Here is a 25,427-nt window from a genome sequence, read left to right as displayed (position 1 = left end):
GGCTGTCTGGGCAGACCTCACGGTGTTTTCTTGGTGAAGAATGTGGTTGGTGTTCACTGGCTACATCTGACTCAAACAGCAGCCAGGTGTCCCCAGTAAACCTGTAGCAGGTCAGGCTACACCAAGGCAGAGCTGCCCCATTGTTGGACCAGCACCTTGCCTGCAGGTTTTGTTAGATGAGAACTGTGTGCACTGTGGAGCATTGCTTAAGAGGCTCAGTGAGCCTTTTCCAAAGACCATTAAAGTCAGCTGGAAGGCTCAAAAATCTGCAAAGCCTTGAATCAAGATTTAGAAGGGAATAAGAGTTTTTGAGTGTGTGTGGATAGCGGGCACTGGGAAGTGCTTGAGGTAGTGAGACCTACTTACTCTCTTCCCCAGTCTCTGGCACAGGGGGCTGTGAGGATAGAGAAGGAGGTGAGCTGTGGGAATCCCAGGGAGATGGATGAGAAACTGGAGTTCATAATGCTGGGAGCACATGGACCGTCCCTATGTTTTTTGCCTGTGGACATTATGCTCCTTATTTTAATGGGTTTCAGGTACTTTTCAGAGCACGTGCTGTCTATGTGACTGTCCTTGACAATTATACAACAGTGGAAGGGATAGAGAACTTGGCTCTGCTGGGTGTTTGCAAAATGCAATGGGAAAGCTCGTGTGGGGTTGCAGGGGTCTGAGTCCCACGGCGTGTGTGCGTCCTCTTAGGTCCATGTTGAGCATCTGGCCCTACCCTGTGCTGAAAACCCTGGCAGTTTGGTGCCAGAAGTCAGCTCAGGGGACCGATTTCTAGATTTAAGTAGGGCCCTAGGGCAACAAAGAGCTGGGTTGCAGGGTACTCTGCCTGAACACAAGCCAGTTTGTGTAGAGGTCTGTGAATAAGCATTTGTTTTTCAGGCATTGGGCTGGAATGCGTTGTTGCCTTTATTTGGGGGTAAAATGAAGCCTGGTGGTGAATCAGTCCTTTTAAAATGACACACAGAGCTGTAGATACGGACCCTACTGCTGGAAATCAGTGATAAGTAAGAGCATCAGAATTTTAAAACATCTTTATTTGGATGCTGAAAGCCACTGTGGTTAATAGAGATTGGGTATAAAGGTTTTTATTAAAGAGAGAAACCCCTGTAGTTTAGGGTAAAAGCCAGCCACCAGCTGATCAAATTAAGCAGAAGCATCCTTGTGCATGGGCTGGTCTGTAATTACTCACTTCAGAATTTCTTCATCTCTTTCTTTCAGCTGATTATGGCACTGCCACAGTTAGGGCATCAGTTCTGCTGCTGTGATTCGTCCTGACGTCTGGTTTGTGCTGAGGGGACAAAGTCTCAGGAGGTGGATTCTGGTGGTGCTTTAAAGGAGCAGATGATTGACTCATGGTCTGGAGAGATGAACAAAAAGAGGGGAGTTTGGATCTGCGGAAGCAAAAACAGTGCTTGACTTAAGAAGAGATATTGTAGGAACACCGAATAAGCTAACACAAAATCCTAACTGGGAAAAACCTTTTGTGTGATTCTCAGAAATAGCCAACAGATGAGAGATCCACTGTGAGCAAAGTGTCATCTGTGCAGGAGTTATTGTCCTGCTCCTTGGGACATTGCTAAAGAGATGGGCTAGATGATGAGTGGATGGGAGAAGAGCTGGAGAAGGCTTTTAAACTGGTCTTTGCGCAGTTATTGATGAAACAGAGGGAGAAATGCTAAAGAATTTTGGAAAGGGAGTTTCAGAATTAGCACGGTGTGGTGTGATGCAAGAGTGGAGTGAGCCTCTTATGAGAGGTGCTCAGGAGGATGCTGATGCTCAGTGATTTCCAAACTCTCAGCTGACATCAGGGATGGTACAGCCCAGGAGTCTGCATCTGCCCACCTCTTGCCTACTTGTGATGGAGATCTGTGCAGATGCCAGTAGTGGTGTTCTTACCAGAGTTGTGAGCAATACTTTGCCATATTCAATTTTTACTCTACTAAAATGAATATCATGGGCTTCTTAATAGTCATAGGAGCATAAAAATCTCACTGTATCACAATTCATCATCCTTTAAAAATTGAATTTCTGTTGAATTATGCCTTGCCGCTATAGTGCTGTGGAAAAGCTCTTATTATTCATAACTATAAATACAATGATGTTGAGATTTAACTGGTGCCTGAAGGCTTTATGCTGTACTTGCGTATTGACAAAGCAAACAGTCTTATGGATCGGTTTAAGTTTATGGGACTAGAGGCAGCCGAGTGCTTCCGCGCCATTGGAAGCTCCTCTGCTACAGTCCCCAGCTGTCCCTGTGACTGCTCTGCAGGCCGGCAGGAACATTTTGTGCCATTTTGGCCCTGTGAGACAATGATAAACCAAAAAAAATTACATAAAATACCTATTGGGTCAGTGATTTTCCTCTTGGGTACCAGTTCGGTTCGGCTGCTGGAGGTCATGTGTCATGTCTGGCCACAGCAAGGGTTTGTGAGAGCAGAGCTTGTGTAGGCTGAAGGACAGGACGGAGGAGCTGGAGCATGAGAAGGACCATCAGAAACTGCCTGAATCGCCGGTGTCTTCATCTTCCTCAGTGCAGGGTAGTAATTGGATCTCAATTCAAACGTCTTTTCCCTGGCAGGGATGTCCCGTGGACTCTTCGCCTTGGGTGGACATTGAAAAATAATGTCTTGTTCATCCTCATCCCAACTGAACGCTCAAACAGACATTGACCAATATGTGCAATTGCTGATGAGAACAGGCCTGACTGGGTAAAAGTTTGCTTGGGTTCACATTTTGCTTTGCAAGCATCTATTTTGGGCTTGAAATGTGGAAAAGTCCCACAATTCAGTGCTCGGACGAGTTAGAGCTGTTCAAATGTATTTTACTGTAACACAAAAGAGAAGTGAGTTAATCTTTTACAAGAAATAATTAACATATGGAAATAATTTTTTAAGTTGTGATTGGGTAAATTTAGTCTCTTGGGATGAGGTAGAAGTGATTCTGATTGGATTTGGAACAATTTTTTTTGCTGTGGTTATAATTAGAAATTTACACATAGCTAAAGAAGTATTGCTGTTGGATATGGGTTATCATGGATTTTATGTTGTTTGAAGTTTTGTTTGTTTTACAATCTCTTTTCTTAATATAGAGATTGGGCCTTGCAGAAGTTTGGCAGTGGCATGTTTAACTTTTGACTTAGTTTAGACATTCAATATTTTTGTTACAAAATAACTTTTTTTTTTTTTTAAGAAAAATTAATGATCTCTTGGGAACTCAAATTCTGTATTTGAAAAATTGCAAAGCTTCCATTTCAGGCTTTCTTCTACTGAAAGCAAGGCAACAAATTCAGTGATTCCACAGTGGTTATGCATTTCATTTCAAAATTTGCTTTCATGTAGGTATACACAGAGATACAAGAGAGTATTAAAAATCAGGTGTCTGAATGTTTTGCCCTATGACAGAACTAAACTGGCCAGTCGCTAACTGCTGTTGGATGTGTTCGGCCCCTACAAGTAAGTGGATCTCTATTCTTTGTGTGTCTTGGAGTCATTTTATATGTTGGTGAGTGTGCTGGGGGCTTGCTGCCACTGCAGGACCCATGGAATAGGTTTTGTCCCTCTGTCTCGGGTCTGGTGTCCCGAGGACCCATGGTGGCAGTGAGGGCAGCAGTTGGGTTGCGTTTGCAGGAGGATGAGGGTGCTGCCAGTGGAGGGGCAGGAATTCCTCCCTTGATTTTTGCAAAATTTTTTTTTTTTTTTTTTTTTCTTCAGGGAAATAGTGGGCACCTGAACAGAAATCACTCCCACTGAGGGTTTTCTTTCCTTGCAAAAACCTTGATACCTGTTGGCTTGGGACTACTGGAGCGGGAGGGAAAGAAGGGACGGTCCTGCTGTCGTCCACGCTTCAACAGCAGCGGTGGCATGCAGCTGGAGCAGGAGGAGACCCGTGTGGGTCGACACGCAGGGTGCTGCTGTGCGGCCCCAGGAGCTGGGGCCCAGGGGTGGCAGTGCTGGCCCCGGGGTTTTGGGGGTGCCCGTGGCAGGCGCTGCGTGGGAGGGGCAGGCACAGGCTGTTTCTCCACCTGTTTGGTGGTGACCATTAATTTGAAAGGAAACAGGAAAAACTGGTTCAGTGCACTTGGAAACTTCAAAATGAGAGAAACATCCCCATCCCCGTGCCCGTGCCCCTCCAAGTGAGCAAGGAGCCCAAGTGAACGAGGAGCTGGGTCCTCTCATTTGCAAAACCGAGATTGACCAAATGGATAAACAGTGACAAAAGTGGTGCTGGACACACACAAACCCTGGGGCTCACTCAGACTTCCTATAACTTTTTGTTTGTTAAATGAGAGATGGGTTTTCTGACTTGAAGTAAGCACCAGCCTCGAAAGGAGCGAGGGGCTGGCCTGGGGCTGTGGCCGGGTGCAGCATGCAGTGCAGGGGAGCAGCAGCCGGGCTGATCAGCCCTGAATGAAAGGGGGGCTGCAGGTCGCTTGTCCGTGTGTGCCTTGAAATGCTGGGAGGAGTAGATGGTGGGTTTCTGCTTTTTGCACACTTTTTTTTTATTATTTTTTGGAACAAGTGTGTTATCACTCCATCTGAGCCTCTCCGGGGCAGTGAAGGTTCCTCCCGGCTGTTATTTCACATAACTTTCCCTGGCTGGGCAGGTGTGAGCACTCAGCGCCTGTGGCCACCCTGGTTAATGATTGCCCGCTGCCGGCGGAGAGCTGGGGGTTAGGTCACAGCTCAGCGTAGGGAGCACCTGGAGCCAGCACGGGCACAATCCGAGCGTTTGGGGTTAGTCCCCTGCCTGCTGAAATTGGGATAGAGAGCTGTGAGGCTTTGTGAACACTGAGAGAGTTTGGACGGGAAGGGAATTGGAGAAGTGTTACCTGCTGTGGTGGACTGCCCGTGAGCATCAGGTGGTGGCACGCACTGGGTCCCTGGTGCAGCTGCAGTCAGCTGGAGGAAAATGTGTGTGTGTTGTTACTTGCAGTACTTAATTTAAATGAGAACTTAACTGATTGCAAATCTCCTTCCAACAAGAAAGAGAAACTCTGTCTCAAATTTTATTTTTTTTTAAATGTTTGTTGCTACAGGGACACACACAGTTGCATCCTTCTCATACATCTGTGACTGTCTGGAGGCTTCCAGTGTGGTGGGGACCCAGCGTGTTGCAGAGCTGGAACCAAACCCACAGAGCATCCGTCATTGGCTTCAAATTAAATTCACCAAAGGCGATTTTATTTTTATCGATTTACCAACCAACCAGTTATTTCAGAAATGACTGGCTGCTGCTGTTGGTCATTTCTGGATGACCAGTTGGCTCTGCATCGCACGGCTTAATGATTGCATACTTTATGCTGGTTAAATAGTGCTCAACAAGGAAACAAGAGAAAACCACACTGGGATAATCTAAGAAAAACAAGGATTATAAAAATGGCTCTGAGGCGCTGACTGCTGGAAGTGAAACCTATTTTGTGGGTTTGCTGCTGCACCTTTTTTTTCAAAAAATAAAAATTGGAGCAAGTTGCACTTGTTTTCTCAGCAGATGGGCTACTCTATCGCCGGCACGTTCGCCCGTCTGGAAAGCAATTATGTCACTTGGCCCTGTCTTGATTTGCGTTTCTATTAGCGTGTGCTTAACTAATACTGCTGCATTCCAAAAAAGACTGGGTAAATTAGTTCCCCTTTAAAACCAATAAAAAAAAAATAAAACCAAGCCCATGATGCAGCACAGAAACATTAAAAAAAAAAAGGCCATTCTAATTCAAAATGTTTCAAAAACTGTTCTAAGATGACCTTAAAATTCATTTTTTTGGTGCCAATCCAAGAAGAAATTTAAAATAATATTTCATCTCCATAGTCTTTTTTATAGCATTGGCAACCGTGGGAAATTCTCCTTGTGTAGGTCAAGAAACTCTCCATTGAGGTTTTAGTTAATTTTTTTCTTGTTTTAGTCAGTAAGGGCACGATTCAGAGCATGGCACTTCTTATGCCAGTGAGGCCTGTGCAGGGCTCTCCTGGGGTACAGAGCTCCACTGCTGGCATGCCCAGGGATTCTCCAAAAAGGTTGGAATTGTGGGGGACAGGGACACTGTTCCATCCTCTCTGCTCCATCCTCGTCTCCCTGCTTGGCAGAGTGTGCTTTCCTCCCCAAAACAGCCTTGCACTTGTGTCTCTGTTGTCAGCTGATCAATCAAAATTTGGTTCGCTGAAGTTGATGGGGTAAAGCCTACAGTCACTCATTTCAGTAGGTTTGCTAAAACTTGAATAGGAACTGCAAAAAAAAAAACAAACACATAAACGTCCCAATGTACTTTGATTTTTTATTTTTTTTTCCAAAGTACAACTATATAAGCTTGAGGTATTAAGGGCTTTCCCAAAATTATAATAGCAAAGGAGTGGGCTGGGGTTTACAGGCACCTGCAATGCCTGACTTCGTGCAGGCTCCTGCCAGGCAGCCAGGCACGGGTTTCCACTGGAGCTGTTTATTTAAATCCTTCCCTTCTTCCACATTGTCCAGACCTCTTTTCTTTTTGTTCTTCTGAAAGCATGATTTGGAAGGACACGGGCTAGCGATGCTTTTATATTTATTTCCTAGTTGTGTTTGGCAAATAAATGAGCAGGAGTTGCTGGTGTCTCCTCAAGGTCGCCAGGCACATGACTTGTTCATGATTCATTAATGTTATTTCTTCTTCGCTTCATCAAAAAAGAAAAAACAAACAAACCACAAACAACCCTGAAGAGGCCTCTTGTTTGAGCGGCCGTGCTGTTCTGCCTTGTGCCACCAGCCCTGCTGGTTTCACACCATGCCTTCATGCCGCGTTGCCTCGTACCTGCAAGGAGTGTGAGCCCTGTTGCTGAGCCCTGCGGGCCTGAGCCGGGTCAACACCAAACCACGGCATCGCTGGGCCCTGTGAGACTGCCAGGCCCGGTGACACTGCCAGGCCTGGTGACACTGCCACGTTGGGCAGCACTGCTGGGCCCGGTGACACTGCCAGGCCTGGTGACACTGCCACGTTGGACAGCACTGCTGGGCCCGGTGACACTGCCAGGCCTGGTGACAGTACCGGGCTGGGTGGTGGCAGCGGCCTGGCTGGGCCATGCCAAGTCTGTGAGCAGCACCAGGCCCAGCCACCACTGGTGGGAGGGCTGGTCTATTTTGGTAAATAATAAAAATTATACTTTGTTCATCACCCAGAGAGTGTAGGCTGTGACTGTCAGCCATTTTACTTGTCAGTAATAGCTCTGCTTAATCGCAAAACAAGACTTTTCCTGTAATATATCTGTAAAACAATGCAAAACAAAACAACCTTTCTTCCTCCAGTATCTCCACAGCACCACCCCCTCCCAAACAAACAAAAAAAAAGGCATAATTCCTCCTCCCCTCTGACGAACAATGACTCATTCAGTGTTTTTTTCTTTTTCTTTTTTTTTTTTTAATAAATTATTATTATTTTTTTTATTTTGGCCTTTGCTTCCCTTCAGTGGCTATGTTGCAGCAGAGCTGGCAGCAGTGCCGGCAGTGGAGATTGCCTAACACTTATGAGCCCCTGTTTTCAACTGTTTATAACTCTGCCAAACTTTAAGTGTTTGGGCTGAAATTTCCAAGCCAGGTGTCTGCCTAAGGGGGGAATTTGTTTGGAGAAGTTGCAGCAGTGCTGCTTCTGCCTGCACTGATTAATGAGATTCAGAGGAAAATGTGTTTGCCCATGGTGAGCTGAAAAAATCGCTCCACAAGCAGGGAAAGTGCATTGTGCCAGGCCTAGGCACTTCTGTGTGTTTCTCCTGTTATATATTTTTGGTGTGTGTGTTTTCTGAGACTTCCCCTCCTTAAGCGTGGTTAAAATACAGGTAGGGACCAGCACTAACCCTGTGCACTTTGCTTCTCCATGGAAAGAGGCAGAAAGCACTCCTAGGCATTCAGTGGAAAATTTGGAGAACTTTTTGTATTTCATGGACGTGACACTGTAGAAAAACACCCTGATCTGGCTGAATTATTAACCTCTGAAAGTATTTGGGCTCCAAATGCTCAGCCAGGGGAAAACAGGAGCTGGAGGGGCTGAAAGTGCTGCCCACAGCAGGGCCTGTGGGTGATAGGAGCATCCCTCCTACGTCCTGCCCTCATATGGGGACATGGCAAAACACAAGTATGAGAGAATTGGAAAAGAACTACTAATAAATAGTTAACATTTCTAAAAAGTATTCTAAAAATTGTAATTCTAAATTTAAAAAAATACTCTGGAGAAATATTGCTGAGTGAATATCCTCCCTGGTCATCCAGCAGTGGCCCCCTGCCACATCAGTCTGGCTGCTCAAAATTTTCTTTTTTGTCCTTTTCATCTTTTTCTAAAGAGAATTGAGCTTTGGACAAATATGGGGTGGTACAGAAAGAGTGCTGTATGCTCAAGCTGCTCCAGGGTGCATCAGAGCGTGAGGCAGGCAAGTAGCCTATACCACAGGGTAGATTCAACCAAAATTTTGGCATTTTCCAACTTTCGATTTTGTAACCCTTTTTTTTTTTTTAATGTGGTTTTAATGTAATCTGCATGGGGAAAGCTCTGTGCTCCCTGGTTAGGTTTTTGGTACAGCCTTATAAAGCTGGATTTTTTTGATGGGTTGCTGGTGCTGCTTTTTCTGGCCCCAGGGTAGTGTGGTCACTCATCCTCTCTGTCCAGCGTCGTGGGATTTGTAAGCGGTTGACGCATCCCCATGCTTATTTTCCTTCTCCCTCTCTCTTAATTTCCAAATTCTTTCACATTTTTCCTTTCAACATAGTGTCTTCTTTCTGGTGCTTTATTAATCCATCCAATTTTGTTGAGTTCAGGATGTTTGAAATACACTTATATCCATATAAGAAGTACTTACTGTATTAATCAAATGATCCAAGGTGGCTTCTCCTCTGAAGTCCTTAATTTGTGCTATATGTATTCCTGGTAATAGCAAACTTTGTAACAATGTGCTTTTCCATCATGTTCCCAAGGAGACCTTGAAATACATTAATTCTGTGATTTCTGAGTACACCAATATAATTCATATGTCCCTTTAGCAGCCACATCAAATACGATCAGTCTCCAGAATCCCAGTGTTGATCTGTTAGTGGGGTATGCAAAAGGCTGTGTGAAAACAAATACAGAAGAATCAGGTTTTTTTAAAGATTTGAAAATTTTATTTATATAAGCTATTGGAAAAGACAGCTTAGGAGAGGGAGCAGGCTGTTTGAGGGCTCTTGTAGCAGTCATTTTGGGTGGAAAGCATCTTTTTTGCATCACCATTTTGATTCTCTTTCCAGGAAAATGATAAGATGGTGGCTCTTGGTTTTGCTCGCTGTGTATTTCTGAGCAAACACTGTGGAAGAAGATTTGATCAATGTCTGTAGGAGCAGAACAGCATTTCCCATGTGTCTTTATTGGATTTTCAGGAGTGTTTTCCCTTGGTGAGTTATACATGCAGCAAAACCTTGTAAACCTGGCAGTGGGATTTCCCCTGAAGTGTGTGCTTTCAGTGTGCCCCAGCTCTGTGGTGAGTGCTGGGCAGGGAGGTGGTCAAAAACCTGCAGAAACTGGGTTTCTGACTCAAACATGAGGCTTAGAGCTCTAGTTAGAGCCATACTTTAAATACAGCAGTCGAGATGGGGAAGGGAGGGTAGCATGAAGTGCTGAGGTTAATTCTAGGTCTGACAAATGCTGGTGCCTGAGAAGCTAAATCATAGAAACACAGAATATCCTGAGTTGGAAGGGACCCATAAGGATCATCGAGTCCAACTCCTGGCACCACACAGGTCTACCCAAAATTGTAGACCATGTGACTAAGTGCACAGTCCAAACGCTTCTTAAACTCTACAGTTGGAGGAACCCAAAAGCACTCCAAGTGTCTAAATCACTGAGACAACAGAAATAATACCAGCCACAGCAACTCTTCATGGGAAGAGAGAAGAATCAATGCAGAAATTAGGGGCATTTAAGGCCACAAATGAAAAAACATTTTTTGCTAAATCCTTAAAGGTCTTTCCCAAGTACAGGGCTGTATGGTGCAGTTAGATGCACCAGGGAGGCGGTGGGATCTTTGGAACATGTGTCTGGGTCTCCAGCCCTCCCAAAGCATTGCACTTAGCTCTGCTTGTCAGGCTTCATGCTGTGCTTTTTTTGGTCTGGCATAAAATTAGTTAAATGAGGCGGTGTAAACACGGAAAGCTTTGCAAGTTTAGTTTAGAGTTTCTAAATAAATACAAAAGACTGCCGGTGTATGAGCGTGTGTGGGAGAGGATGGGCTGACTTGTACGGCAATCAGCATCCTTCTACGTTTGCATATTGACACCGGTGCCTTTTTTAGACAGTAACTCTCAGAACAAGGGCTGTGTGCCTAATTCATGCTCCCCTTGTCCATTTTGTGCTCTTCTGGCAGTAGAAAACTGTTTGTCCGCCGTATGATTTGGGAGCAAGAGTTTTCCCAATTGGACTGGTTCTTGCAGCATCGGGCATGTACCAGATAACAGCCCCTATCCTGAGCCGAAGTGTGTCACGCCAATAATAGCATTAAAGTTTTAAACTGAAGGGATACTTTTTTGTGGTGGTTAATGATTAATTAGGTCAAATTCTCCAAAATTAGACTGCTGAAGAAGGAATGGGCCAACAATTTGCATTTTTCACAAAACCTTGCAGCAGCAACTGATGTGGGCTGATCCCACCTCCCCCACCACACGCTCTGTCCCATGCCCCAAACTCACTTGTCCCCAGAAGAGATTCATTTTTAAAATTGTATCCATTAATATCCCAATTTCCTTTTTTACCCCCTTTTCAAATCTTGCATTAAACCCCTGTAGATTCTGCTTTAAGTAGGCAATTAAGCTAACAACATAATTATATCCCTTAATGCTCATTTTAACTGGTTTAGAGAAGAAACAAAAGGGAAAGCAGCTTCAAATATATGGAAATAAAAGCTCCATTGTAAAGATATTTTTGATACCCATGTGATAATTTGCGTGAAGTGTGAAGTTTGCTCATGAGTGGCTGCAGGAAAGCCGGGAGGTCACAGCTGACAAGCCTCGCAGGCAACGTGGAGTTGTACCTTTGAGTGTCCTTTTTCTGAACCCTATTCTGGCTGCAAATTTAGGGGAATCCCAGGAGACTTGAGAGTATGTCCACTTCGTACTACAGTATAGTGGCTGCATAGCTGCGGTAGGATAGTTTTTTTCATTTTTTATTACCTAGGCAATTAGTCACAAGAGACCAATACACCGAGTCCGCAAGCTGCCGCCTTACCATATGTATGAGTGGAAAACAGAGCTGCAAAATAACATTGATGGAGAATTATTGTAGTGAATCTCTGCCAATTTAGTGAAGCTCCTTTGCTCCCTGTGCAGAAGCAGGGGAATTGCTGCGTAGTGCCCTTGTGGTAGCAAGCAGAGTAACTTTGATTCTGTTTGCGATTTTCTGTAGAGTGCACAATGTCCACAAAAATCTGTTTGTGAGGCACAAAGTTTTACGAAGACCCTCCAAGCTTAAAGCCAGGAAGCTGCTTTGGAATCTCAGAATTGAGAACAGAACTGAGGATGCTGTTAGAATTGTGCCTTCCTTTTCACTCTCCTTTACACACTCTGATTCCAGTAAGGAAATGGAGGTGCCATTCGAGCAGTTTGGCCAGTGTTTGATTATAGGACAAGTGCCTCTCTGACCTGCGAGGATCCTGTCTCAGCATGCGAGTAGCAGTGATCTAGATCTAGTGAGGAGGACTAACTTTCAGGTGGAAATAGAATACTTATCTTTTTTAAGAAAAAGAACAAGAAGCTGTAAGCCCTGGGCAGTCAGCTGCCTACCAGCTTGTGTTGTGTTGGGTATCTGCTCCCACGGGCTGTGATGTGTAGGCACCTCGGTTTCTGGGTGCAGGTAGTATGGGGAAATACTTATACAATTACAGCCTTCAGAACATCACTTAGATCTGCAAGATGCTTCCTCACATGTTCACCAGTCACTGGAGAAGGTGTGAGTGTCAGAAGGCATTCCCCAGGGATGACCCACTCCTTGACTTCTCTGCAGACGCTGCCCACAGGAAGTGCAGGGAGCATCTCTTGGAGGTGCAGCTTCATGGACCGCAGCTTCTGTTAACTTAAACATGAATGTGGTTTATTGTTCTTTTTATTTTTTATTTCACCAAGAAATAACTTATTTAATAAGACCTTCCTATTTTTTCTAAGGTGGTCTGTTTCACTAGGGTAGGAATTTAAAGTTGTGTATGTCATCCCTGCTGTGCCAAGCAGGCCCATTGCTAGCTGTGCTGGAGCGAAGGAAAACCATATATGATACTGCGAGATGGAATCCTTTACATACAAGGTTTTGGGGTTTGCAATTGGAAAAGGAATACAGTATAATTGACTGGGTGTTGGCTTTCCATCCTTAAATGCTGCGTAAATAAGTGAAGGAATTGGGGTAGGAGGATAGGTTTTCTGTAGTGTGAATATCATCTATTGCACGACTCACTAGTGCGAGAGCAGGGAATATTTTCAATGTAACATCCTCATTTATCTCCAGTCTCCGTTCAGTCCCCATCCCTCTTGTTGCAGCTGTTCAGCTTTTCTTGGCAGTGTAGAGCTTGTCTGTGGGACACTTTGCAGGCTCATGAGCCTGTGCCCTAATGAGCTGGAGCAATTCAACCTTGCTTTTTCTCTGACCTTGCCCATTTTTTTCCTTTTTGTAAGAAATACAACATCATGGCTTATTGCCAAGTGTCTGCAAGCCCAAATCTCTGACCTGGTGTAGCTTCAGGAAACATCCATAGCTCCAGCCGTGGGTTTCTGCTCACCCCTTCAGAGATGTGTTGCAGCAGGTGAGGAGGTGTATGGTGTTTGTAAAGGGCTGGAGATACCTCATTGAAGTGGCCAGCTTGACAAAGCAGGGAAAGGCTGGAGTGAAGATACATTCCTACCTCAGTCTGCTGCTTTTGTTTATTTGTAATTTTGAAGCTCCCCAAAAGGCTCTCCTGCTCGTCAGGGGGTGTACACCTCTTGTGTCCTCATCTCTCTCCAGTCAACCTTCTCCATGTCCTGCTTTCTATTTAGGACAATGTGGAGGCAAAGTGCATCAAAGTAGAGATCCAGGATGGGGTTTAGGGGTGCAAGGACAGTACCCATTATTCACCAGACTTTCACACAGACATCCCAAGTTGTTGCATCTTCCCATACTTTTAATCCCACACTTGAAAAGTTATGTGCAGAAGACAATTCTTGGGCTTAAATTTTTTTTCCTATGTTTGGTAGGTTTAATTTATTGGAGATTGTGTGCCATAAGGCACTCCCAAAATTTGTGGTATACCATATTCCTTGGGTACAAAACAGTTTATATAGAAAATATCCACTGCTTTCACTGTGATTTATTTATGATCCCAGTGTGAAACAATCCACCAAAGGTGAATTGGGTGTGACTGTGAGAGTGCCACAGCATGAAGCATTAAGTAAGCATCACTTTCTGCGAAGAGGTTGTGGAAGTGGGTGTATGCGAGCTTTTCCCAGCTTGACATCTCGTACTGTTCATGGTCAACAGGAGACCGGAGCAGCAAGGAGCAGGTTGACGGAGAATTTCTGGAGGAGGAAGCAGCCCTTGGCCTAGGGTTTTGTGTTCTTTTTTTTTTTTTTTCCACGCAAAGGACTGTGGCTCTGTTGTGGTGGGCTCATTGTTGTGGTGGGCTCATTTCTCAACTTGGAGGCAGAACCAGGCACTGGCAGCAGCAGCCTGTGCTCTGGGGAAACCCAGACTTCGTTTGAAAATTCTGCCTTAACACTTGGGCTCAGGGATTTCTCTCTGCTTTTTAGACATGACCGAAGGCCGCCTTTGAATTCTGGGGAGGCAATCATGCCTCCTTTCAAGGGATTCCTTGCTTTCCTTTCAAGAGATGTGGCAGCAGTTACTGGTCTGCAGGCTTACAGAGGACTAATGATGCAGCCTGCAAAATTCAGTCCCAAAATGGATTCTGTAAGAACATTTGTACCTTTTTTCACATCACAGTCGCGGTTTTCCAGCACTGCTCTGACAAAACCTGTCTAGTGGCAGAGCTGTGCAAATAATAGATTTTTTGTTTCCTTGAAGCACTGACAAATTGAAAAATTCCTTCTTGGGTTGAGCCAAAGGAAAAATATATCGATTTTAATTTTTGTTGTGAAAATAAAAAATAGCATTTGGGGGTGTATAGTTTTGGATTGATCAAAATTTAGGGCTTGCAAGTACTTCCTTTAGATTTTGAACATACCTTCAAGTTCTTGCTTTAAAAAATAAATAGGACAGATATTTTGCCTGTATGAATCAGAAAAATTTAAATGTCAGACCGTGTCACTTCCACTTTTTGAAAATGAGTGTCAGACTCCATTGTATGAGTACTTCAGCAAAAATGACACTAATCCATGCAATAGTCGGTCCTGCTATATAGCTACACTTCTGGCTGAAAATAATTTCCCTTCAGCTCTGTGCCCTTATTTTTTTTCCAGCTCTATGAACTATAGAGAATAGAAGGTCATGAAGGCTGGGTCTGGGTGATGTTTGTCCCATAGAAGTGCCTTGAAAGAGAATTTCTTTAGCCCAGGCAATTACTGAAAGATGTCAGTTTGGGAATGACAGAAACTAAGGCTGGTGGTATGCAGAGAGAACCCCTCTTCCCAGCCTGGTTTGAGGACTTGAGGTGAGGTTTGCAGGGCAGGTCCTGAGCCAGACTGGCTGCTCCATCACTGCGCCCTCCACGCTCGGCAGCCCCTGGATTGTCTCCAGGAGAGGAACGTGTCCCCGCAGGAGCGCTCCCACAGCCTTTGCGTTTCAGCTGTACCCAGGAGCAGTTGTTTTTTCTCTTCTGTTTTTTTCCAAATTGCCGTAGTTCTCAGGAACCCACCCGACTTTGCTGAGGGCAGCAAGGCATTTTTTTGTCTTTTTTTTTTTTTTCTTTTCCTTTTTTAATCTAGGAGGTCTGCTTGTTTATTTATTTATATCTGCTCAGGGAGTTGATCTGTTGATATTTATAGGATTTGTGGTTGGCTGATGGGGGTTATTTTGCAATCAGAATTTCTAAGATTTCTACTTTAAGCCTGCTTTTTTCCAACTGTTTTTTTTCCCTTTGTTCTATTTTTTCTTTTTTCTCTTTTCACTTTTTACTCTTTTGTCTTCCTTTTTTCTTTTTTTTCTTTTTTTTTTCTTTTCTTTTTTTTTTTTTTGAGAGAGAGACAGGCAGACTAAACTCTTTCTGAATTTTCCCCCTGTAATTACTGCTCTTTTTTAAGTTTGAAAAAATCATCGAGCTTTGTGTGCCGTCCCCCCTTCTTACTTTTAGGTCAGTGTGGTTTGACTTTTTTTTTTTTCCCTTTCCAAAGTAAAATTACCACAATTTCATGCTATTAAAAAAGCCAATCACACAAAATTGGGAGAGAAGGTGACAATCCCTAGTTAACCTTCCAGTGGTAAACATTTGTTTAGTTTCAGCTTCTTAGCTCATCTCTGAGCACTACAAGGGGTTTCTCTTGTAAGGCTAAAAAAAATTATTTTACAGTGATAAAATAAGAATTTTATTCTTACAGTCCTGCTCTTAACACAGTTGCACTGTGCTCCAATGTATCTATGTCCATTGAGGTATTTATTAAATTATGCATTTTTAATGCTGGATACTAATTTACTGCTTTGGATTATCATTTGACAAATTTTTAATATTTCATTATGTTCCTCAGGTATAAAACTGAACATCATTAATACCTTGCATCTGTACAGTACAGTTAATTATGAAAGGATCCAAAGCATTCTCCAAAATTTACAAAAGAAAGATTAAAATTCCAAAATGTACAGTTCTGCCCAGGGATCACATTGCTACCATGGACACACAGATGACAGGGCAGCTGCTCTGGGACGTGCTTCACAGTGTCTGCAGATTTAAAGGGCAAAGTTTTAGTCTTATGAAAGCTTCTTCCAAGAAGTACTTCATCACCGGGCTCGTCTGCGGCTCCTCGGCCCATGAAGCTGTGGTTGGTGGATCTCCCCTAGGCACAAGCTGTCCTCTGAGGATGTTCTGGACATGATTTGCTTTTATTTTTTGTTTTGAATGTTTTCTAATGTATTGGGTTTGGACTTCTTGAAGGTCACAGGCTCCTGTTGGAGACCAGCAGGGTGATCTGTGGGGTTCTCTGGCATTTTCGCACTGGGAAGCAGCAATGGGACTTCGGGGTTTCATGGACATCTGTCCAGGGAGCTACCATGTTCAGGGGTGGTTTTCCTGTAGATAGGCTTGTTTCTCCCTTTCCCAGCACCATTTTCAGTGCTCAGAGAGCAGAACTTGAGCATCTGAAACAGCTCAAGGTACAGGAGCAGAGGTGCTTCTGGTGAGCCACCGTGCTGGCAGGTGATTCACCAGCTCCAACAAGCATCAGGAGTGCTCCTGATGGCAGAAATGCTCCCATGTGGCCTGTATCTGCATGGTGGAGTTGTACCTGAAGGTGCTTTAGAATCAGGACATCCCACGGTTTGAGAGCTTGTGGTGTCTCCTGGCTGGTCGCCGCTTGCAGCTGCTGCCCCAGGGGCCGTGCTCCCTGCAGCACAGCTCTGCTGCCCTTGGCTGTTCACTGTCCCTGTGGCTTCTCATCAGGCGCCTGCCAGCAGTGCCCTGTGACTGGTGTGGAACACAACAAGTTCTATCTGAACACCAGGCAGCCCTTCTGGGCTGTGCAGGTGACAGGGCACTGGCACAGGCTGCCCAGAGAGGTTGCGGAGTCCCTTCCTTGGGATCTTCAGGAGCCTCCTGGACGTGGTGCTGGGCACCTTGCCCTGGGTGGCCCTGCTGGGGCAGGGCCGGGCCGGGCAGAGCTGTGCAGGCCGTGCCCGCTGCATCGCTCAACACGTGTGGAGGAGAGGTGCTGGTGGCTCCTGTGGGCTGTGTAACTCATGCCACGAGAGGCAACCGCAGCTCCGTCGGATGTGGCATTTCAAAGCAGAGCCTACCTACGCAGAGCCAGGAGATGCGCCTCTTTGGAAACGGCAGAACAAAATGTGTTTAACAGCACTTCTGTAGTAAAATGTGTGGGATTCCGTGTATAAATAAGTCCTACTATATTTTTTTTTTCACGTGTGCTTGCAGCTTTTTAGATATGTTTGTTTTATCAACTTGGAAAGTTGCCTGTAACAGGATTTTTTAAAAATTGATTTCCTGAGAGTTTCCTGTGAAATTGGAAACCTGGAGAAATGGGTGGATTTCTGAAATACTATCGCGTGGTTTCTCTCCCCCTTTTTTCCCTAAGTAAAAAATAATAATACCCTCCTCCCCCCTCAAGGTTTCATTCCATATACATTTATTCTTTAAAAATATTTCCAGCTGTTCCTTTTGCTGGGAAACTCATACAATCTATAAACAAGGGCTTGATTCAGATAATTCTGTTGTTTTGCCTGGTCACTCTGATTTTCCAGCTTTTACAATATGAGAGTTCAGAAGTAATCAGTAATGTTTTTTCTCCTCTTCACCCTCAATTTGATTATTTTTCTCGTAAAGAACAGAGTAAGAAGAGCGTTGAGCAACAGGAGATGGAAAAAATATTTTGATTACTTTTCAGTTGCTTATAATCAAGGAGTAACTCTTTAAATCCAGGGCAATTTACTGCATTGATTTAATTCATAATTTTAATTTCATGACTTTTTTGAAGAAAAAAAAAAAGACAAAAACAACAGCATACTGAGGTGCATCAGGTTGAAGCTTTTTAATACTTGTTTGAACAGTTGTAGTTTTAGGTTAAAATTTATTTAATGTTCCCTTTCTTCTGTCTACCTCTGCCAGAATACGCTACTTGAATTTCCCTGGGCTGCCACAAGAGAAAAATTGAAATTCAAAGCACAGATTCCACCAGTACTTTCAGCAAGTTCATAAAATTACTCATATGAATATTCCCTTGACTCAAAAGCAACTGCTTGCAGTCCTTAAACCTGTCTGGGACTATCTGAAGTATTGGGAGCCAAAGCAAATGGTAGGTGACACGGAAATCCTGAGTACTTCAAAGGCAATTTTTTTCAGTTTCAGGAGCAAAAAGCTCTGGAGTTGTTCAGTGCCTGGCCAAGCTGTTTGTGATATTTTGATCTTTTTTTTGCTTTCATGTCAGTATGCTGGCGTTAAATCTGGAGGGTAGTTTTCATCTTGTAATCCATTATGTGGATTTAACTGTGAGGGGTGCCCTTGGTGCAGGACAGGAAGAGCTGGAGGTGACAGAGATGGCCAGAATTATTTCTTCACTGATTTTGGTGTTTGCATGGCTCTCCCAGTTACGAGCGAGCAAAACCCTTAATGTGCCTTTTCCAGCAGGGAGTAAACCTCTTCAGTCTGAAACTTTTAGAAGAACTTGTAATTACGAGTTACTGAGCCAGCTCAGAAACTGGGTGGCTGCAAGTAAAACACCCAAGTTATTAAGTTAAGATTATAAAATGGAAAGATAATCAGTAATAAGCAAGAAGTAAATACAGTGAAATTTACTGAGAAAATTTCCAGATTTTAATCACTTTTATTATAATAATAGTAATTGTTATTATTTGTCTACTTACAATTTTCACCTCTGTGCTCCAACTTTTTCTGCCTGAGATAAGAGTTTGGGGAAAAGTTTGAGCAAACCAAGTCCAGGCGCTTTCAAGACCAAATAATGTTTAAAAAAAAAAAGAAAGAAAGAAAAAGAAAAATAATTCTTCTGCCAATACAAAGAGAATTGAAATCAGTGTAGAGAGGGCCCCTGGGTTAAGTCAGAACTGAAACTCTAAGCGTGGAAAGCGTCATTCTCATTTCAGCTTCTCCAGTGAAATCTTGTGCTCATGTCTGACCTTTGGGCTGCTTCGGGCTGTGGAGCTCCTGGCTCCGTCTCCGTCAGCCATATTCGGGAAGTGCTGAGCAGCTTTGGGACAACTGGGGACCTTCAGGGAGGGGGGCTGCTGCCTTCCCCAGGCATATGAGAGTTGTGAAGCATCATCAGCTTTTAATTCTCCCTGTTAATTCAGGGATGGGCACCCGGGAGAGACAAGGCACGGATCAGTCAGACTCTGTGCATGGGATCACCCGGGGGGTGGCCCTGTGGGGACAAGAGCGTCTCTTTGCAGCTCTGGTGGTTTCTCGTGGAGGGACACTGCAGTGCTCTTGGCTGTCCTTGCACTGTGGTGGTCAAGCAGCACCCCTGGCCTCAGGCGCTGGGAACCACCACCTCTGGGTGCTGAATCATGCTGATAGACCATGTTTTCTGCCTGAATGCATTCCTTGACACGTGTCCTTTCTGGGACATTGGCCACCAGCAAGAAGGAGACACAGGAACCTTAGATGATGGTGTTTTCCCACCTAGAAATTGCTATGTAACAACTGATTTCTTTATACTATGAGTAACTGGTTCCAGCAGGCATTAACTGCATGTGTAGATGAGGTGGATGAGCGTATGTTAGTGAGCTAGCTGTAATAAACTCATGAGTTCTGCTCAAACGTGCGACAAGCATGCGGACTTGGTGGTGGCCAAGTGGGGTTGGATAGGTTAATGATGGATTAATGTTGTCCCAGTGGCAGTGGGGATGCTCTGTCTGTCTGGTGCCTGGGAACTGGTGTGTCACGGCACCACAGAGTCACCTTGGCAGCTTCCAGTGAATGAACTTTGGAAATCTAAACATTAAAACAAGTCTTTGTAGAGCTGGGTTTAAATAATGCATATGCAGAAATATCTGTAGTGCTGTTGCTGTACTCTCCTCCAGCACTGGGTACACTGAGTTACAGACTGAAAGATTTCAGTAGATGCATTGGTCCAGTCACTGATGGGTGGACCTGTCCCAGCGCCATTGATGCTGCTTGGGTGAGCCCAGCGCCTGGTGATTGTTCCTGCGTGGCCCTTAATGTCCTTGATTGTCACCCTTGGTGCTCTTCTCACCTGCTCACCTCTAGCTGGGCTGGGGCTTCATGCACTTCTGTGGCCAAGGTAAGAGTCACCGCCTTTCTCATGGTGACCTCGAGTAGAAAATACTCCCACTACTCTTATCTTGGAGTGTGATTTGTTTTTAATACTGGGTTTTCCACCTTGCTGCAGGAGAAAGCATCGACCTCAGTCCCTAAGTGCTCTGAATTTTCACTGTGGCAAGACATCAGCTGAAGGAAGGGGAGGAATTGCCCCAGATGCTCAGCACTAACTCAGCACCGCTGTTCGTCAGGGCAGAGCCCACAATGAGCAGGGCCGGGGGCACCCCATACCCGGGGCTCAGCTCTGCTGGTGCTCCCTGCCCTCCTGGGGGAGATGCCTTGGTAGAGCTCAGATTTCCTCCTCGTTGAATTTCTTTTATTATTATTATTTTGGTTATTTCTTGAGGGGAATGCTGCAGCTGAGGAAATAGGCAGTGCATTCCTCCTTGCCAATGAACTCAGTTGTTCCCTCATGGAAAAATCATCCCTTTCAGAGGCTCGTGCAGCCCATGTAGATGTGCTAAGGTAAAGGGTAAGGATGGGATAAGCCAAGCCAAAGCTTTCCAAAGCATCAGAGATCATTTTGCCTGGTGTAAGGGATACTTTGACTCCAAGAAGTGCGTGGGCACAGGTGCTCAGCTCACCCAGCAGCTCAGCATCACTCCCTGCCTTTTGTTAAACTTGGGGAGCGTCACTGAGCTGGGACCGGGGAGAGGGAGAGAACAAAGTGGGGGAAATGCAGAGGGCTGCAGTGCAAAATTCATCACTTGAGCTTTTCCTTAGCATTCCCATGTTGACAGTGGGAAGCAAAGGGCATGGGTGTATGGATGGGTCCTGGTGTTCTGCAGATGTTTTGGTGTAGTAGGGGGTTTCTTCTCTCTCTCTCTCTCTCTCTTTTTTTTTTTTTGGTTGTTCTTTAATGAAAGTTAAATAGGAAACTGCCAGTGTCTTACCGTTTGTTTAAAAAAAAAAAAAAAACACAAAGAAAAAAAACACTTCCTGCATTTTCTGTTGCTCTGAAGTTAATAATAATAGACAGTGCAGGTAGGTAGGCCAGCAGTTATTTTTATGACACATTCCTTTGTAAGATCTGTTTTCAGTCGCTTATCGTGTTGCCAAATTTTAATTATTTGGGGTGAAATTTTCCATGCTGGGTATCTGTTTCTGGCTCCCTCCTGACCTGTATGTGTGTTTTGTGTTTTGCCGAAAATGATTCAGCTGTCTTTGGGAATGTGTTCAGATTGCTTTTTTTTTTTCTTTTCCCTCCCCTCCCCCCCCCCAGGTAAAACAAACAATTCCACCCTTCCACAAACAATCTAGTGAGTTAACCCGCCTTACTCTGCTTTGGGAGAGGTTGTGAAAGGACCTCACAAGTTTCCATAAAAACATGGAATTGGTAGTATGGGTGAGAACAATTAATTCTTATAAGCATTAATTAACACGGGTTGAATGCAGTGCAGTGGAGGTGTGTCAGGCAGCAGTTTGGGTTCAATACTGGTGGATTTTGAGCTGCTACCAGCCTGTCTGGGTCCAGGGCTCCCTGTCCTGTCTATGCTGGCCCCAGGGTTTGTGGTGGTAACTTCAGTGATCAGACAGAAAGCCCATGCCTAAGTCTGAAATCTCATTTAACATTTTAATGCTTTTTAGTTGTTAATGCTTCTCAGTAACTGTTAAAATGTTGTGTTTTCTTTTCCCAAAAAAGTGCAGCCCTTTCTCTAAACATGCATTTCTGGGGTCAGTTGTACATCTGCTTGGACTCCTAATTTTTGACACTTTATCCTGCTAGATGTTGACTGATACATTTTCTATTTATCTCATGATTTACTTTTTGCTTACCACTTGAATTGAGGAACATATGGCCAGAAACCACATTCTGGTTTTGTGCATTTTAATTTAATAGATATTTATTTGTATTAGTTTTGTTTAACTACCTTAAACGTACCAGATACATACAAAAGTACCTTTGGAATCATATTTTGAATTGTAAATTATTTTATGCAAGAAGCTGTGCTACTAATTATGCAGCAGGAGCCTCGCCTCTGTTGCAAAGCTCCATGTCCTGGTGGAGGCGAGCAGAGCCCATCCTTCCTGGCTCATGGACTGGCAGGGAGGCGCAAACACTGCTCTTCTGCTTTTTCAATTAAAAATGAGGAAGTCCCTGAATTAAATTAACTGGGTAAACTGGTGTGCAGACGATTTATCTTTCCTCTTCCCGAAGACACTACTTCATTGAAAGCTGCTCTCAACCATTTCAGTATGTTCTGGTTGCCAGTGGTTGAATGGCGATTTCTACCAATTCACTGCTTTAACTTTCTTGGGATATTTCTGCTCCTTAAATGGGATGTTCTAGAAGTTAAAAGCAACATTTTGCTTTATATGGGTTAATAGTGTGACCTGCTAAAGTCATCAAAACTTAGTATTTGATTCTAAATCCAGCTCATTACAAAATAAAAGAACAAAAGCTTGTTTCAGCCAGATTTTTAGAAACGTGTGCAGCATCTCCCCGTGTTCCCAGTGCTGCGTGTGAGCCTGAAACTGAGCGGGAGAGGAGAAGAAGCACCTTTTGGGTAGGGCCATGGGCTGGAGGCCAGGGTGGTGCCACCAGGGATTGCGATGCACTGTTGTGGTGGTTTCTCAGGCTGGTCCAGGTAGCGCTTGCTCAGTCTCTGTCCATGGAGCGGGTCGCTGGGCACTGCCTGGCCATGCTCAGAAACAGCCACGTGTCAAGTGGCTCGGGCTGGCCACGATGGCCATTCCTGCAGGTAGCTGCTCACAGGGTGTGCTGCCACCCAGCCCTGCACCAAAGCCGTAAATTCAAGTCCTCAGGTCTGTGACAAGGAGGTTGTTTGTGAATTGGATCTGTTTGGGGCCAGCAGCCTGGCAGCAGTCACCTCTGCCCAGACCATCCTGTAACTGCAGCCGCAGCCAGGCTTCGCCGGGCTTGGCGCTGAACCAGATGGAGGTGTCCCTCAGGAGTCGCGACCGAGATAAACTGCTGGTACAGCAGATCTGCCAGTTTGGAAACTGGAGCAGTGTGTGAAGGTTTCTCCTAGTGGCACCTTTGGTGAGGATGGGCTTATTTAAGCATCCAGAAACCTTTCAGAGAGCCAGTCTGGATCTGATGTCCTTCTTCTGGTCTGACAGATCCAAAATAGGAAGTCAGGTGCTGGCTTGCAGCAGCCCCTGAACAACCATGCCACTGGTGTCCATCAGTGAGATCTTGAGCATTTTTCCACATGGGCAGGCTGGGAGATGGTCTCCTTCCCTCCAAGAGCATCTTGGCTGGTGTTAAACTGCCTGGATTGAGAGCTCTCTTCTCTTTGTGGTTCGTTTTTTTTGTCTTTTAAAACAGAAATACCTAATGCTGGTGTGGTCACACCATCGCATTTCCCTTTCTGTGCTCCTCGTGCATGTCTCACCCTTTACACTGATACATGCAGCAGCCTAGGACGGGGCAGCCCATGAATTGCTCAGGAAAAGAAGTTAGAAAGCAAAAAAATTGTCATTAGAATTCATTTAAAAAAATAAAGTGGGATGGGGGAAATAGCACAGAGCAAATGCACACCAAACGTAGAAGGTAAACAAAAAACGAAGTAAATAATACATGTAAAACTGCCAGGGGTCTTCTGGTGCTGCCTCTTCTGGTGCTGCCTGTGGGTTGCCCACATCGCGAGGTGATGCCGCAGGTGGGCCTGGGTCGGGCCTGGACTTGGGCCTTGCGCGTGGGCGCGTTTGTCCTGAGCCTCAAGTGTGGTTGCCCCATCCTGTTTCTAGCACGTCACTTGCTCGACTCCAGATACAAGTAGGAAAAGGAGCAATGTCTGCATTAGGTGGGGTGGTAAACCAGATGAGAGGTTGTGCACGTGTGTACAAGCATAAAGTACGGCGCTGGGCTATCGGCACGCTTCGTGTTGGAGCACGCTGCCAGCACCGTGCTCTCCAAGAAGGAATTTGTACCTAAAGGACACCTTGCTTACATGGAGGGCAAACTGCAAATTCAAACAATTTTCTGAATTTAAGGCTTGGTGCCAGCTGCTGACGTGCCTCCCTACTTCCCAAACCAAAATCTTTTAATTTTGGGTGGATAGCACACAGTGTTGCCACTGGAGCAGTGCAGCCTGGTGATGGGAGGGCAGAGTTTGGCTTGGGCTTCTGCGCTGGGGGGCTCCTGGAGCTCGGGAGCCTTTCTGCTCCGTTCCTGTTCTGGGGCTGCTCGTACCGAGGGGCGCGGGAGGTGGCTCGTGGGCTGCCCATGAGGCTGGGCTGTACGGAAAGCTCTTCAAAGGGGTGGGCTCTGATCTGTAGGGGAGTTCGGGTAATGCTGATGCCATAGCACCCCACAAGGCTTTTGGCCTGGCTTTATGTAAAGTCTCCTTTTTATCTTTTTTTTTTTTTTCCTTTTTTTCTTTTTTGTACACACAGATCTAATCTTCTAGAAAATGCCCTGAAGGTTTGAGCAATCTACCAGTTGCAGGAACCCATAAAGCTTTTTTTTTTTTTTTTTCCCATTGTGTAAGCATGACAAATCATTAATTTTTGATTGATTGCTTTGAATTATGGGTGCTCTGACATCCTTTCTGTAGCTGAACAGCTGTATAACAAATGAACATATCAGTGCTCACAAAAGATTGGAGATCTAACAGAAGCAATTACATTGTCAGCTCCTCCCTTCTGGCTTTTCCCAGGCAATGGAGGGAGGAAATTTTTTAACAGAAATTCCTCAAGTGGCTAACAATAATAATAAAAAAAAATACCTTTTTGTAATTGAATTAGATTTTTATCTCTTCATTTCCAGTGAATTTCTGAAACCTTCAGAAGCCAGGATGCCTTTCTGCCTTGTGTAATTCAGAGAATCCCTTTGAACAAAATTTCATCCAAAGAATTAAGAAAAATAAAATCAAATTGTAATTTTTTGGTTGCTATTCCTTTAAGATTTCAGAATTGCACCAGTGCACTAAATGTGACCTCCATAACTTTTAAATTAAGAATTTATGCTGGCTTGAAATTTATGAAATATTTCAGCATGAAAGAAAGCCTTTTTCCCTCAGGAAAATTGAGCAATAAATCACAGCACTCTCGATTTACTGCCCTACAGCCAGCCAAAGATAGGATTTTTTTTCCTTCCCCCCTTCGTTCTGAAAAAAAAAAAATGTAATCATATAAGACAGCTTAGCTGCTATCCTCCCACTCTCTAGAATTTTTAATTTCAGCTGTTTCTGCTTGGATTTATTTCCAATATTCCTGCTCGGCTTTTCAATTTCCTCAGTTATTAAATTTTAATTCAGTGCATTAGCATTTAAATTAAAAAAGGGTTTATTTTATCGAAATCGTTGGCTAGCCCCCATCCTGCTGCACATGAATTGCCTGTTTCTGCCATTTGCACAAAATGTGAAATGCAGCTAATATCTTTTAACTTGTATTTGCACAAATTCAGAAATAAAATTTCTGGGTTTGGAATAATATTGTCTTTCCAAGGAAGCCTCTAATCAGAGAGCTGGAGGAAGGAGGCAGGGAGGAGGTGGCGGCTCCTGCTCATCCCCTTCCTGCGACCGGGAGGGCAGGACTGGG

The 25,427-nt window shown here is 44.5% G+C and overlaps 1 protein-coding gene across 18 annotated transcripts in view; it reads left to right on the top strand.

Annotated features, from left to right (window-relative positions):
* The window catches only part of ZNF618 (zinc finger protein 618), a 178,627-nt gene that overhangs the window by 44,461 nt on the left and 108,739 nt on the right, over positions 1–25,427 (top strand). The window contains exon 1 of one of the 18 annotated variants that reach the window (XM_068657154.1): positions 17,768–17,916. The exons of the other annotated variants lie outside the window; for them this stretch is intronic. Within the exon in view, the coding sequence (XP_068513255.1) occupies positions 17,830–17,916 (87 nt within the window). The 5' untranslated portion in view covers positions 17,768–17,829. Of the gene's footprint in view, positions 1–17,767; positions 17,917–25,427 lie in introns of those variants that run through there. 18 annotated transcript variants of the gene reach the window in all.

This window comes from Anas acuta, chromosome 20 (genome assembly GCF_963932015.1).
Source record: "Anas acuta chromosome 20, bAnaAcu1.1, whole genome shotgun sequence".
NCBI lineage: Eukaryota > Metazoa > Chordata > Aves > Anseriformes > Anatidae > Anas > Anas acuta.
The sequence above is the reverse complement of the archived record's forward strand: the minus strand, read 5'-3'. Positions and strand labels throughout refer to the sequence as shown.